The sequence below is a fragment of the Typopeltis vanoorti genome, chromosome 3 (assembly GCF_054136105.1).
Source record: "Typopeltis vanoorti isolate ZY-2024b chromosome 3, IOZ_Tvanoo_1.0, whole genome shotgun sequence".
Lineage (NCBI taxonomy): Eukaryota > Metazoa > Arthropoda > Arachnida > Uropygi > Thelyphonidae > Typopeltis > Typopeltis vanoorti.
The window spans coordinates 120,691,839-120,708,947 of NC_143551.1; the positions used below are offsets into that span (position 1 = coordinate 120,691,839).

General features: G+C 35.2%; 1 protein-coding gene across 3 annotated transcripts in view; it reads right to left on the reverse strand.

Annotated features, from left to right (window-relative positions):
• The window catches only part of LOC150108520 (F-BAR domain only protein 2), a 521,764-nt gene that overhangs the window by 386,102 nt on the left and 118,553 nt on the right, over positions 1-17,109 (reverse strand). For all 3 annotated transcript variants that reach the window (XM_090390828.1, XM_090390826.1, XM_090390825.1), the window contains exon 9: positions 2,108-2,206. In XM_090390828.1, the coding sequence (XP_090246954.1) occupies positions 2,108-2,206 (99 nt within the window). The remainder of the gene's footprint in view (positions 1-2,107; positions 2,207-17,109) is intronic.

A 17,109-nucleotide genomic window follows, 5' to 3' on the forward strand; every position in this document is an offset into this window, starting at 1 on the left:
TTACAAGAGACAGCGAGCAAGTGCATTATCAAGTCATATCCTCTTCTCGGCTAATCCTAATGATGATAACCAAAGTCACAAAGTCTGCTGGGAAAAATCTACAAACATCTTCCGTTGCAGTGACGAAATAGAGAGAAAAATTGTGGAATCGAGAGAAATCATCTTCAATCCTGTTCATCTAAATAACAACTTAAGCTACAACCTCCCAGATAAGTCATTCAGCTGTAATCATGTATTGGCATTCACGTGATGCAGCAAGCACGCACTCTCCCAACAATGCAACAAATGAAAGAACAGCTTCAAATACAACTACAATGTTTTAATGCTAATTATGTATAAAGACTGTCTATGTTGTTCATAGTCTTTTAACCCTCAATGTTTAGTGTTTTTTCTTTTATAATGTCACCTGAAGAAGGCTGTTACAGGCCGAAACTAGTAGTGTGTTTATATTAAAACCTTTTTAATTAAATCTCAGTTCTAGTCATTCAATTTTTTCATAAAACTATATATATATATATATATATATATATATATTGTTGTAATTAGGATTGACTTGGGATGTATACATTTATAAAATTAAAATTTAACTGACTAGAACCCAAGAAAGTATAACAAAAAACTTTAATAAATCACAACTAGTTTCATCGGTGTTCCGACTTCTTCAGGTGAGTAAGAAATGACATAAGACTTATAAAAATAACAAGGTAAAAAACATGGACTTTCCATCTTAATAAAAAGAAGCAGAATAGTAACAGTGATATTTGAATAGGTAACCGCGTGCTACTGTTGGTATGAGCTGAATGTGTGTGACAGCTAATTTTTGAGTGTCAGTATTGGATTACTGCACTATGGGAATCAGGCAAATTGCAGCTTAGATTGTTGTTCAAGTATGAAGGGTCCAGAACTATTTCTTTTGATTCTATAATTCGTCTTTTAAATTCATCCTTGCATATATATAAATTGGTTGTGCGGTCCCAATCAACTTGGTGAGGCCTTTCTTCAAGGTTAGAGTTTGTGGAGAAGAGAACATGACTGGAAAGGGCACTCGCTCGTGTTCTACTGTAGGAGATATAACGTCTATGTTCCTCAAGACGAAGTGAAACAGATTTATCTGTCTGGCCAAAATAAGGTCAACCACAGTCACACATAACTTTATAAACACCAGGAAAATGCAGTTGTTGTGTTTTGGTCAACTTAGAAAAGAATGAAGTTTTGGCAGAGTAGTATAGTCGGTCTTTATGTTGAATTTCTTCATAATCCTAGATAGTTTTATATATACAGTAAAACCCCAAAGTTACGTGGTAAGTGAGACCAACAAAAAGCACGTAAGTCGAATTCGCATAACTCAAGGTATAATTTTGCATGTAATTTATATATACAAACATACAATTGGGACCAAAGGTTTACAAAAACACCTATATTTTTTAAGAAATATAATCATAATTGTAATTTTTCGTACATAAAAAAAAGAAAGTCATTTCGATGTCGATGGTTTCATAAAATCTAATAGATTTGTCTGATGGCATAATGTCTTTTTCTTGTCACGCAAAATTTCTCCATAGCAAGCTAACAATTGTTTTATTCCTTGCCTTGTGGGTACAATTCGTTCCTCGTTAGAATCTATGTCCTCCAAAATCTGTAAACCTTTCTTTTATGATTGTTCTTACTGTGGATTCCTGTAGATCGAACTTCTTTGCTAGCTCACAAATTTTCGTTCCGCCTTCAAAATCCTTAATAATGTTGAGTTTTGTTTCCAAAGTCAATGTTTTTCTTTTCTTGCTAGCAGTAGAAGAATCGGATTTGCTTCTTTTGGATGACATTATTATTTTTTATGTGATAAAATTTTTATCAAGAACATAACATTAAACAATCACAAGGTTTGTAGACTATAAAAATCGTGTATGAATGGAGACCACACGAAACACGTCAGTGCTTGTTCACGGCATGTGCAACTGGCACCTGAAAGATACGACTAGTGGTGAGGAGTGAAGTGGGACGGGAATACATACATATAAGAAACCGCGTAACTCCGGATTCACGTAAGTCGGGGTATGACTGTGTGTGTGTGTGTGTAAAAAAATTGAGTGTATAATTAAAAATAACAAACCTGTCCTATTAGTGCATGACCACTTTCTAGAACCTGCACATAACTAGATAAAAATTCCTTCATTTGTCGTAGATGGGCTACTTCTGTATTTTGGAAATGCTAAAAAGAACATAATGTAAGAGTTAACTTCTTAAAGAATACAACAGCAACAAAGTGCTTGTTGCTGTTTTAATCTATCTAAAAATCAATGCTATCCTAAACCAATAAAAAAAATATTTAATGGTTAAAAGTAAAAGTTCTATGAAAAATGTGATAAATAGTTTATTCTAATACCCAATGAGAAATTCTATGAAAATGTTTTTATATTAATGCGAAATAAATGCTCAGTTTACACATGCAAACAAAAAAGAGGGATTCTACAAAAGAATTACTTTAATGCATATATTGTTCAAACCAAGTTTTTGATAATTATTTAACATAAGATAATATTCCATCTACTTACAATTTTTGTGTGCATGTGAATTCCATTCTATTAGGTGTCAGGCTGCAGTAAGATTCAAACAGCTCAGGATGTCTTGTGATATCAAAAATCTGAGTCAAGAGTTATGTACAAACAAAATTAAGCTAATCTGTTATGTTAATTCATCTAATAAATGCATTTTGATAGTATCACTGGTTTTAAAAAAATTAGCAATGTGTGGCTACCCATACAAGTTTGGAGATGGGCATTCCTGGTCCACTGCTAACAAAGTGCTTAAAAAAAACATTGCAAAAAATTAATTACTGCAACAGATGTTTAGTTCAGGCAAATCAAAACTCATGTCTCTTTTTTGTCCTCTTGTATTCTTACTTCATGAACACTTCTCCATTTATTTAATTTTTATTTTTAAATCATCTCTACCTGGTCTACACCATTTCATTAATCTTTCTCTTTCTTTTCCCTCCAAGTTCATTTCATATCAAACACTGCTGTAGGTTTTAGATGGAATATCAGCTTGGGTGTTGCATGAATGTGCAAAGGAATTGTCAACCCCTCTTTCTTGGATATTTAACTTAAGTTTGAAATCTGGTATGGTCCCTAGGGAGGGGAAGTTAGGCAAAGTGGTTCCTTTGCATAAAGGTGGCTCTAAAACTGCAGTAGTTAATTACAGGCCAATCACCATCTCAGGAGTAGTGATAAAAGTATTGGAAAAGTTGGTTAAAGACAAAATTCAAGAATGGGTGGATCAGGATATGATACTCTATAGAGGCCAACATGGTTTTGCTAAAGGTAGATCCTGCCTTAGCAATCTATTAACTTTTTATAATAATAATAGAATGACATCTGAGTTGGACAAAGGAACTGGCCACACAGTGGTACTTCTGGATTTTGCTAAGCCCTTTGACGGGATACCCCATGGAACACTGTTATGCAAATTGAAGCAGATGGGAATGGATACTAAATTGGTGATATGGATAGAAGAATGGCTCAGGGAGAGATACCAGAAGGTGGTGTATGGAGGAGCAGAGTCGAGGATGAGGTGACCAGTGGTGAGTGGTGTGCCTAAGGGCTCTGTGCTTGTGCCATTGTTGTTTAATTTGTATAAATGATATAGGAAATGGCTTAAAGGGAGATATTCAGTTGTTTGCCGATGATGCAAAGTTGAGTAGCGCAATAAAAAATCAAGCTGATGTTGAAAGTTTGCAGGATGATTTAAATAAGCTGGTAGAATGGGCAAAAGGTAATGGATGTCAGTTCAATGTGGAAAAGTGTAAAGTTATGCATTTTGGGATTAAAAGATTACCTGCTAAATTGATGGAACGGTACTCCAAGAGATTGATGAGGCTAGGGACTTAGGGGTGTTGGTAGATAGGGAGATGAAGTTCAGGGGACACATTGCTAAGGTGGCCAAGATTGCACATAGGATTACTTGGTTAATGAGGAACACACTGACATCCAGAGATAAAGAGGTTATTATTCCCCTTTATAAAGCGTTGATACTTCCACATTTGGATTACTGTGCTCAGGTCTGGTCACCTGGATTCCTTGGAGATGAGGAGGCTGTGGAGAGGGTTCAGAGAAGAGTGACTAAGTTGGTGAGTGATGTAAAAAATGCTCCCTACATTGATAGATTGAGAGCTTGTGAATTCCAGAGGTTGGTTGATAGGCGGAGAAGAGGGGGATATGATAGAAACATTTAAATTACTGAAAGGTTTTTATAGGATTGATGCAGGGGAAATGTTTCAGCTGTGTGATAGTGATGGAAGAACAAGAGGTCATCCCTGGAAATTAAAGAAGAGTGTGGTTAACAAGGGTGTGAGAACAATGTTTATTGCCTTGAGGGTGGTGAATAAGTGGAATTCATTGCCTGACTTAGTTGTGAGTTCTTCGTCTGTAAATGAATTCAAGAAGAGATATGACAGATATTGTTTTGCTAGTTTGGGTCTCCCGTGATGAGACCCAAACTAGCAACTAACACTCTTTACATGTCCAAACCACTTCAAGAATAAGTTATCAACATTTCTTCAACACACTTTAATCCAATGTTTCTCAACGTGGGACGTACGCCCCACAGGGGGGTAATTTGAATATTTTGGGGACAATTAGAAAATGTACACGTACATATTTATATTATACTTTTTCAGAACTTGGCTGACTATTATGCTAGAGGAGGGTGGGGGGGGCATCAAAATCTTTGAGACGTTGAGGTGGGGTATCAAGATCTTTGGGACGTTGAGGTGGAGGCATGATCCAAGAAACGTTGAGAAACACTGCTTTAATCCAATATACTACTAGTGTTTATATTTAAATCTTAATTTAATTTTAATTTAAGTCTCAGCTCTGGTAGAGTTCCAAGGGAGTGGAAAGAGGGCAAGATAATTCCTTTGCATAAGGAAGGTTCTATTACTGCAGTAGCAAACTATACACCAATCAGCATCTCAGATGTGGTGTTAAAAATACTAGAAACATTGGTAAAAAAAGAAAATTCAAGAATGGGTAGATAAAAATATGATACTGTATAAGGATCAACATAGCTTTGTGAAGGGTCAGTTGTGCCTTAGTAATTTACTAACTTTTTATAATAGAGTAACAGCTCAGTTGGATAAAGGAAATAGCTACATGATGATTTTGCAAAGGCATTTGGCAGAATACCACATGGAACTCTGTTAAACAAATTAGAACTAATGGGAATGGATATGACACTGGTTAAGTGAATAAGAGGGTGGCTGCTGGACAGATATCAAAAAGTGGTAGATGGAGGGGCAGAATAGAGGCAAAAACAGGTGACTAGTGGTGCCGCAAGGTTCAGTGTTGGGACTATTGCCGTTTAATTTGTACAGAAATGATACAAGGAAATAACCTGAAAGGAAATATTCAGTTGTTTGAGATGATGATGCAAATTTAGGTAGAGTAATAGTTAATCAAGATAATGTGGAGAGCTTGCAGGATGATTTAAATAAGCTGTGAGTATGGGCAAAAGTTAATGGGTGTCAGTTTAATGTCAAGAAATGTAAAGTTATGCATCTTGGGATAAATAAATTACATGCTATATATTGCATTGATGGCAATGTACTCCAGGAAATAGAAAGCTAGAGATTTAGGGGTGCTGGAAGACAGAGAAAGTTTAGAGGACATATTGCTAAGGTAGCCCATAAGATAACCTGGCTAATAAAGAACACATTAACGAGTAGAGATAAGAAAATTGTTATTCCTCTTCATAAAGACTTGATTTTATAAATTTTATTTTATAAATCATTTTATAAAGCCTTGGGTTTCTTGGGAATGAGGAAGCGGTGGAGAGCATTAAGAGGCAAGTGACCAAGATGGCGAGTGCCCTGTGGAATGTTCCCTATAAGGACAGATTGAGGGTGTTAGAATTGTAGAAGTTGGTTGATAGGAGAAAAATAGGGGATATGCTAGAAACATTTAAGTTGCTTAAAGGGTTTTATAGGATTGATGCATGGAAATGTTTCAGCACTTGGCTAGAGGGACCAGAACAAGGGGTTCATCCCTGGAGATTAAATAAAGGTGTGGTTATTAGGGGGTGGGAGGACTAGATTTTTTCCCCCTTGGAGTTGTGAATGAGTGGAATGGGTTGCCACAGTCAGTTGTGAGTACTTTGTCTGTTAATGGGTTCAAGGAGAGGTGTGATAGATTGTGTGAATAGACTAGGTCTTCCCGATGAGTCTTCGGACTCCATGGAGGTACCCGTATAATAATAATGATAATAATTCAATAACTTTAATTCAGTAACAGAATTAAGATATTTGGGTAATTAACAGGATAGATAAATTATGCTAAAATAATAGCATAAACATTTGTTACTTGTTATTGCTTGGAATCTCTTGTCAATGCACAAATAATTTGGTGTAGTCTACGAGAATTTGCTGTAGTCTTAATTGATTTGCTATTTGTTTTTTGCTAAATTATATTTCTGGTTTTTTCTAGCACTGTAAAGAAAGATTTATTGTCATAGAGAGTAGTGTTTATTTTAAACTTGATTTATCCAGCAAGCATGTGGAATATCAATCAGTTTTGTTCAGATTTTATGACTGTAGTATTCAACTTGTTTATTTTCAGCAAAGAAATTTAACTTAACATTTTGTTCTGTAGAGGAAGAATAATATTCACCACCAATTTTCTTGCACTCTTGACGATGGATATGAACTGGTTAAGTGGATAAGAAGATGGCTGATGAACAGATATTTAGAGCATTGCCAGATTAGCTGTTTTGCCACACCAACAGAGGTCACATAATAATAATTCATCAGTACATCTCTGAAATACAAACATTAGAAACCCCTTACCCATAAGATCTCTCCTACCTCAAGGTCAAAACACAGTGGGGGATCTGCACATTAACAACCATGTTTGTTCAATTTTATTCTAGTTTTTCACATCAGGGACCACATGAATAGCATATAATGGATAGTTTGCTATAGTGGATTTCTTTTAATATAGCATCACACCTATTAAGTTTTGATCATGACTTGTCAGTAGCTTGTCATAGTGGTGTCTGCTATTTTGAGAGATAAGTGTATATCTTCTTTTATTATAAAGATCTGGCTTATTTCTTACTGTCTAAAAATTACTTGGTCATTTAAAGTTTTAAATGAGGTAGACTAGTGCATTTATGCATCATATAATAAATTTCTTATTTCACTAAGGTTGGTTTTTAATGTTTTCTTCAAAGAATTTGCTCAGATTTTATGACTAGTATTCAACTTGCTTATTTTCAGCAAAGAAATTTTGCTTAATATTTTGTTCTGTAGGAGGAAAAAAAAAAAAGATTCACCAATAATTTTCCAGCACCCTTGATTCGAGAGCCTTGCCAGGTTAGCCATTTTGCTATATCAGCAGAGGTCACATAATTCATCAGTACATCTCTGAAATACAAATATTAGTACAGGAACAAATGATAAGTTAATGAATACATTCACATCATTCATTCACCAGTGGTTCTAACAGGCACTTAAGCACCCATGACCTTCCAACTATTCTTGGATTTCTTAACTGTAATTCAAGGATAAGGTGGTTAGCCCTATGCCTCCCAGAGTGTCCTATGTCTGTAAATGCGCATGTTCACAGGGGTAGTTTGCCTGTTCAGGGGACGAAAAACCTGGGTTTTCAGGTGAAAAAAAAAACCCTACCTCTAGACCCGCTAACTCACCTTTAGTTGAAAGAGACCAGATAAAAGTTCCTCACATCATGGACAGGAATTGAACTCAAGTCTTTCCGACCAAAGGGCTTTGTCTATACCGACTGAGTTCAGAGGCTATGAATATCGATTTATGAATACAATACAGTATAAATTTAAACAGGGTTTATTATTTGCCATACTCACACAGAACAGATTAAATCATGTATAGTCATTGTTAACATTTTCATCATGAGAATTATCAATCAAGACAAGCCTGTATTAACATTTTTCTTACACTGGAGTTCAACTCTGTAGTAAGCTGAACAGTTGTTCAGATTAAGAAGAATTTTGCAATCCTTTGGCTGGGCTACAAATCTATATTGTGTTCAAGCTTCAGACATTCAAAAAAGCTTTCTGAACTATTTTACCATGATTTCTATGGGAAGGCGGCCATTTTTATTTGCATGAGGTAAATTTTAATGCCTTTTAAGGGACGTTTAATTTTTCTTATCACATGGCTTACATCAGCATATGTTTGCTGCAGTTGAACAATTGCAGCAAGTATATGCTGATTAAGATAATAACTAGTATAGTTATAATCTTATCAAGTATAAAATAATAACTATTTAGATTATCTAAATTCTCTGGGATCCACTTAATGTCCTTCATACCTTTGAAAAGGTCCATACAGCATTAAGTGTTGCTCAGGACTTAGGTGTTCATCGGCTACTAGTTTAGCAAATTCATCCACATAATCCATAGCTACTTCATGCTTTACAGACCATTTTTCACCACACTTTCTTCTTCTTTTTCCTCTTTATAGCACTTTTTTATCCTGCTTAGTGCAGAGTCACTATTACACACCAATGTGTGTAATGCAGCATGGTAGACTGTTGCATAAACTGGAGAATATGGGTTAGGGTTATAGAATATTATCATGGATAAGTGGACCGACAGATATCAAAAAAGTGGTATACTGGGGACATGAGTCTGCAAGATGTAAGGTAACAAGTGGAATAGCACAAGGATTAGTGCTTGGTCCACTGTTATTTTCAATCTGTACATTAATGATATTGGGAAGGATTTGACAGGCGGCATACAGCTATTGATTGATGATACAAAGATAGGTAGGGTAGTCAGGAATGCAACTGACATGGTACTTGCAGAATGATTTGAATAAACTGGGATCGTGGGCATCGGAAAATGGATGTCAGTTCAATGTTAGCAAATGTAAAGTCATGCACTTTGGCATGATGAGATATCCAATGTTATATTACATTGGTGGGATTATGCTAGTAGAAACTGATGAGGCTAGGAATCTTGCAGTGTTAATAGATAGGAAGTTGAAGTTCAGGGACCATGTAGCAAAGATTGCAAATACAACTCAAAAGATAATTGCAATGCTGAAATTAACATTCACCTGTAAAGATAAGGATGTCATTTTGCCTCTTTACAAGGCCTTGATAAGACCTCACTTGGACTATTGTGCATAGGTCTGTTCTCCTGGTTTCCATTGCAATTCTGATAAAGTGGAGAGAGAGAGTGTGTGCAAAAGAGTGTTAAAAATGATATCAGGATTGTGCAATACTGATTATGAAGACAGATTGAGAATTTGTAGACTGCAGACACTAGCAAACAGAGGAAAGAGGTGTGATATGATTGAGACTTACAAACTTCTGAAAGGGATTTCAGTTGATGGGATTTTTCATTTTATGGAGGGGATGGGGAAAGAACAAGAAGTTATCCTTGGAAGCTGGGAAAGAATGCTGCTGTGAAGGGGATGAGGGCTAGATTTTTCTCTCATAGAGTAGTGTGTGATTGGAATAGATTGCCATTGAATGTTGTGCGTGCAAGCAGTGTGAATGAATTCAAGAATAAGTATGATAGCTGATGTATGTAATATGTGGCCTCCCTCGATGAGTCTCTGACTCTCTTTAGGTCTCTCTTAATAATAATAATAATATTTAAGAGGCTTAGAAAAATTGTGGATGAGAAACTTGAACAGGTGGGGTTCAAGCCAAATAGAGGGTTGTAGGTTGTTAAGATTAGATTTTCACTTTTCAACAAATAGTTGAGAAGTCATGGGAATATAATGAGAATCTGTACTTTATTTTGTGAACCTGGTAAAGGCATTCAAGCATGATGCCCAGAGAAAAGCTTTTCAAAATACTACAGTTATATGCAGTAAAGGGAACATTATGCAGAGCAATTCATAGTCTTTATTTTAAGTTATAAGTCAGCAGTTCGAATTGAAGGAAATACAAGAAGATGGTTTGATATAAAATCTTTTGTAAGCAAAGGTTGAATGCTATCTCTGCTGTTATTCATTATCAATATGGATCACATCAGAATCAGGTATTTCAAACTTAGCTGTTTGCTTTACATAGATGATCTACTCCTAAACAAATGCAGTACAAGATTCTTAGATACTCTAACTAAACTGAATAACAGCTGTAACAAATTTGGCATGAAAATCTGTAATTCAAAATGTGAAAATAGTGAGACTGTAGAAAACTTCGGCTGCATTCTCAATAAAGAATCTATAGAACCAGCAAAATATTTCAGCTATTTAGGCAGCTCTTAATTAAGATGGCAAATTATTTATTTATTTAGCATATGGCTCACACATATAAAGTTACATTACAATAATCTTTAATATAAACATCTAGTGTAAAATAGATAAAATACTTAAACATGACATAAAACAGTCATAAAAGAGACACTGAAGAATAGACTACAACTGCATGTCTAGGTTGATTATCCAATCAACTGCACTTGGTGTAACATGGATGAAGTCCAACAGGTTTCCGTTGTATGCACGTTGGGCACATTCTACTGTGATATGACTAATTGTCTGGTGAGGTGATCCATGGTCGTACCAGAGTGAGGCACTAATGCCCCATTTGTAAAGGTGGTCTGCACATCTGCCATGATTGGTGCAGATTCTGTTAAGAGTAGACCAAGTTTTCCAAGGTAGGTGAAAACCTGAAGGCATCCAGGACTTTTTCCACTTCTCCTTCATGTTAAAATTTGTCTCCATAAGATTTTTTGCTGTTAGGATTGGAGGGTGCCTTGACTTTAGCCTATTTATTTCTAGGGGGGCAGGATGTCTTTGTGAACTGGGAGATCTTAAATTTACCATGATCCAAGTTGTTCTGCAGTATATTGTTTAATGTTTTTAGCTTGAATGCCATGTTAATGAGATGTGGCTTAAAAGACAGAGTTCTATCCAAAGTGATGCCCAGATATTTTGGGAATCTGTTGTAGCATAGCAGTTTGTGAATGAAGTAGACCATCAGTTCTTTGTTAGCCTGGTTATTGTTCAGGCAGGAATATGAAACTTCTGTTTTGCTAGGATTTAGGCGTAATCTCCATTTGCAGAAGTATGCATCTAGGACTGCAGGTCATTTGTTAGTGTATCTTCCATTGTAGTAAAGTTGGTGTGTCTGGTGGCTAGAGCAATGTCATCAGCGTAACAAAACTTCTTGGAGGTTGTAGTAAGCAAATCGGCTATGTATAAGTTAAAAAAAAAAAAGGGGGGGGCAGAACTGACCCTTGTGGTAACCCATTATCCAATGTTCTTTGTTTACTTTTGTTCTCATCCATAAACACTTGGAACAGGCAGTTGCTTAGTATGTTTTCAATTAATTTAGCTCTTGTTCTGCATCAGACCGCATGAAGTAACTTGACTTGCAGATTATGTCCTGTCTCCAGACTGTATCATAAGCTGCAGTAAGGTCTTCAAAAGCTACAGCTGTTTTCAGGCATCATTGGTAACCTGTCTCTATATGTGTGGTGAGTGACGAAACCTGATCACAGCAGCTTTGTTTATGTCTGAATCTGGCCTGTTCCACTGGGACTTGTTCTATTATCTTAGGAGCAATTCTATTGAGGATGGGCCTTCCTAGGAGCTTATAACTGGTGCTTTGTCAGTAATTTTCTGGTTTGTTGTTAGCTTTCCCTGGTTTTAAGATCGGGATAATTTTTGTTGTCTTAAACTCTTTTGGAAGTTTATGAGTCCAGAGGATGTCAGAGAAGAAGCAAGCCAACCACTGTCAAGCTTTTTTGGCCTGACTTCAGCAGGAAATCAGGATGAATTCCATCGAAACCTGAAGCCTTGCCTAGTTTCATATCCATTAAAGCAGTGATAATATCTTCAAGAGTGAAAGGTCGTGAATATTCGTGAAAGGTCTGATGGTCTATTCTTCAAATATGTAGGTTCTCTTTTTATTTGAAGAGTGTATTTGTCCTCGGCAGTATATCTTGATGTGTTGACAATATGCGATGCATATTGGTTAGCAGAACTACCTGATTGTTTCTAGACAGTCAGGGTGCCACTACCTAGTTTTCTTAGAAGGCTTCATGCTTTTCTACTGGAGTGCTGAAAATCAAGTCTTTCTACAATGTCAGGGTTGCTACACTAGATATTCTTAATACAGGTGTTTACTATCATCATTCCACCCAGGGATATACTCCTTGCAGAAGCCTCTTGGTATGGTCTTCTTACCTACAGCTAAAACAGTTCCCTGAATTTCTTGTAATATTGCTTGTTGGAGGAATCCAATGGACATATTTGTCAAGATAGGCAGCAAATGTTTCCCATTCGGCTATCTAGAAGTTCCAGCAGGGATGTTGGATGGATCTGACAAAAGGTACCTACAAGCCTACCTCTAATATAGTTGGTCTATGTTGGCCTCATGGAAAGTTGGAGAGAGTGCTTCTCGATATAGGTAACAGTTGTCCATTGCTGTCTTGCTTAGCAAAGCAGAAGTTGGGGGTTGTACTCCCTGTTCCAAGCTGCTGACCTGAAGAAAGATCTGGCTTTTGTATCAAAATTTAGGTGTATGTTGTGAATTTCAGTCAAGGTCTCTCCACATTCATTGTAGGAAGCATATTTCCATAGCACGTGGTGGCTGCTGAAGTCACCTATATGCATTGAAGAGTAGTTGTGCACTGGTACAACTTGTGGAGGCCATAAGAATACATATTAGTAATGGTTATGTTCCCTATCTTGGTTGTTATCAGATGCAACATTGATAATGTTGGTTGTAATGAAGTGGAAATCTTCTAGGGTACTACGAACATAGGTGGCAAGAGTGTGTGCATAATGGTAAGTTTGGAAATTAAATAGGCTAATTAAAGTAATTAAGATATTAAAATTACTTAAGAATAATTAATAGCATTAATTATATCGATACTATATCGTTACAATATAATTAATAAAGATATTTACTATTAAGATTACAAATTAAAATAATTAAGAAAATTAAATATGATAATTAAGTAATTAAGAAACTAAATATGAAAACAGACAACGAAATAAGCAAAGCTTGTATGGAAAGGAACCAGTTACATACATTTATATATAATAAGAGAGAAATTAGATAAAATACTAGAGTATACAAGATACTCTTCTAACCAATTTTAAACTATGGGTCTGAGAACTACATTAGAAATAAAGTACTTAGTCGAAGGTTAGAGACACAGATATGAGAATTTTGAGTAAAATTAGAAGCCTGAACAAATGACATCAGTGGCAGAATCATATTAAGAATGAAGACATTAGGATGAAACTCAACATCTGTTAGCTTTCAATAATGCATAAGCAGGGATAACCTAAGGAGTTATAGTCGCTTAAACAGAATGGGAGAGGAAAGATTATCAAAACTTGTGTTTCATGTCAAGATGGCAAGAAAAGACCTAGAAGACAACCACAGTTTAGATCGATTCACTCAGTCAGAAGTGCCTTACTAGACCAAAACATTTAATAAGGCAATAATGAAGTTCTGACAAGTCGTTGTCATCATCAAATTCCTGCCAAGTACCCTCAAGGGAGTGTACAGGATATGATAGTACTACATGAAAAATTGACATCATTACTAACTTCCTATTTACAATTTTCCTCCAAATAAGTCTGTTAATTGTCAAGACTCCAATATTATCAGATCTTATATTTCTATCTTCTAAGGCATTTTTTGCTGTATTAATCCACCTATATCTTGGTCTTCTTCCTGCCAACCTATCAGAGAACACTTATTTTGTTAATCTTTCCTCTCCCATCCTGTTTAAGTGACCATACCACCTAAGATTAGCTCTGCTAATGCATTCCTGAATGCTGACAATGTCAAGTTCTTTCCCTATGTCCTCATTTTTAACATGATATTGTCATTGATCCCATCTGTTCATGACCATAATCTTTATCAGGACTCTCATATTTGTGGTCTCTAGTCTTTGGTCAAGTGTTTTACTTCTAACCCAGCTCTCATATACATAAGTTAAAATTGGTTTGAACACTGACTTGTATACAGCTAATTTAGTGTTTTGACTAATTTCTCTCTTATTCCATATAAATTTATTCAGTTGACTTCCTACCATACCAGCTTTGAGGATTCTGTTGTCTATTTCCATATTTAATTTACCATCTTCACCAAAAATCGTGTATAGGTAGCTGAAATGTTTTACTTGTTCTATAGGTTCTCCATCCACAATGCAGTTGATATTTTCAATTATGCCTATTTTCATTGTCTTTGTCTTTTTAATGACCTTCATACCAAATCTATTACAACACCAGTTATTCACATTAATCAGGGAATCTTGCAGACTTGTAGCAGATTTATTTAGAAGTATAACACATCTGCATAAAGCAAAGAGCTGACATTAACATCTCCAACTTTGATATCAGGTTTAATATCAATTTCCTTCATAATGTAATCAATATAGATAATGAACAACAGAGAGGATAATGTACATCCTTTTCTGACACCATATTTAACACTAAACCATCTTCCTGTACTTCCTTCAATTCTAACTGCTGACTTACAACTCAAATAAACACTAAGTATTGCTTGATATAATGCCCCATTAACAACATATGACTGTAGCATTTTGAATAGCTCCTCTCTTGGCACCTTCTCATATGCATTTTCCAGATCTATAAAACTTACAATGCAGATCTGTGTTATATTCCCACGACTTCAACTATTTGTTGTAAAGTGAAACTCCTGACCCTCTATTTGGCCTGAATCCAGCCTGTTCTTCACTGGCCTTTTCTTTCACAATCCTTCTTAACCGTTTCTCAGGTATACTTGCATAAATCTTACCAGGAACACTCGGTAGAGAAATACCTCTGTAATTCTCACATTGTTTTATTTCCCTTTTTTATATATGGGTACTATGAGGGCTCTACTCCAATTATCCGGAATTCGTCCCTCAGTCCATGCCTACTGAACTATGTAGTGCAGCCACTGTAAGACATTTATACCTCCATACATGAGAATTTCTGTTCGAAGATCATCTACTCCAAGTATGGATAAGTATTCCTTGATTGCATGCCTGGTCAGTGTTTTTTTTACCACTGTGCTATCACTGCTTGTTTCATTTAGCAATCTTTCAAAGTAATTACTCCATACTTCAAATATATCCTTTTGTCCAGTTTTCACGTCACCTTTATCATCTGAAATTCCTTTTACAGCCCACTTTCCTCCATTTCTGAGCTTCTTCAACAACCTCCAGAATATTTTGCCACCTTCTTGATATTAATATTTATTTTCTATGTTCTTACCAAAGTCTTCCCATGACTTTTGTTTAGCTAGTTTTACACAGTATTTAGCTTTACATTTGTCTATGTATTCTCTAAGATCACAAGCTGACTTATTTGCCAAGAACTTTTAATATGCTTTCTTCTTTTCTTCACTGCCTCTTTAACTTCTTGTGTCCACCATGGAGTTCAGATTTTTCTATCCTTGCAGACAACCACACCACATGCCTCTCTAGCTAAATCAATCAATGTTTTCTTTAGGGCTTGCCAATGAATCTCCAAGGTTTGATTCCTGTTTTCAACCTTTTTTCATTCTTTCTTGAATAATGCTTGTATGTTTCAGTCTACAGTTCACATCTGAGAGCTGCTCTACTTTTATTTGCTTTAAAACTTTCTTACATGTTCTTCTTTTCAATATGAACTTCAATTTTATCCTGTTCAAGACAACTAAATAGTGATCACTTCTAATTTCAAATCCTCTGTAGACTCTAGTGTCCTGCACCAGGGAGAAAACATCACTATCAACAATAACATAGTGAATGAGACTTTTTTTATTCCTTGCCTCTTCTCGCCATGTGAATTTGTGCACATTTTTATGTTGGAACATTGTGTTAGTAATAACCAGAACGGAAAATCACCTGGAGAAGATAAGCTAGGTTCAGAACTATATAAATACGCAGGAACAAGATTCAAAGGAAGACTCTTATTATTTTAAAATAAAATTTACTCAACTGGTATCCCCTCAATAGAATGGAAAAAAGCAATTGTGATTCCTATCTTTAAGAAAGGTAATAGAGATGACCCTAAAAACTATAGAGGTATCAGTATACTAAATTCATGTTACAAAATATACAGCAGAATCTTAAATAACAAACTAATGAAATATTCCGAAAACTTTATTCTAGAGGTACAAAATTAATTTAGAAAAGGACAATCATGTATAGACCTAGCCTTCTGCCTAAAATTAATAATAGAGAAAAGAAGAGAATATAATTTAGAAACACATATTGCATTTATTGACTTTGAAAAAGCATTTGACAAAGTTAAAAGAAACATTATTTAACATATTAAAAGAAAGACAAATACCAAATAATATCCTAAAAGCTGTCACAAGTATATATGAAAATAATCAAATACAAATAAGATTAAATCATGAGCTATCATATACAAGAAAGATAAACCAAGGGGTCTGACAGGGATGTCCCCTCTCAGCAACTCTTTTTAATATCTACTTAAATGAAATAATAATAAAATGGAGTAAAAATTTACATCAAGGAATTAAACTTTCACCTACAGTTAACTTGAACACTCTCCTCTTTGCAGACGACCAAATAATAATTACAAATTCTGAAGATAACTTACAGAAAGCTATTTTAAATCTAAATGAGATATCCAAAGATTATGGTATGATAATATCAACGGAAAAATCAAAAACTATGGCCTTTAAAGGACAAGATCCAGCAAGAACTAAAATAGTATTAGATAACAAGATCTTAGAACAGGTGAATTCATTTAACTACCTAGGATGTATGATCACATATGAAAATGAAAAAGATATAAACATAAAAATTGCAAAATATTTAAAAATAACAGGAGTAATTAACTCTATATTTAAACCAAACCTAGTTCAAAAACAAACCAGGCTAAAAGTATACAATACGTTAGCCCTACCGGTCTTAATGTATGGAAGCGAAATCTGGACAATAAAACAAAAAGACAAACAAAGATTAACAACAGCAGAAATGAAGTTTATGAGAAAAACTGCAAAGTATACCCTATTTGATCACAAAAGAAACGAAGATATTATGAAAGAATTAAACCAAGATCCAGTAATTGAAAAAATTAAAAAATATAAACATAGATGGATGGAACATGTTCAAAGAATGAAAACAGAAAGATTACCA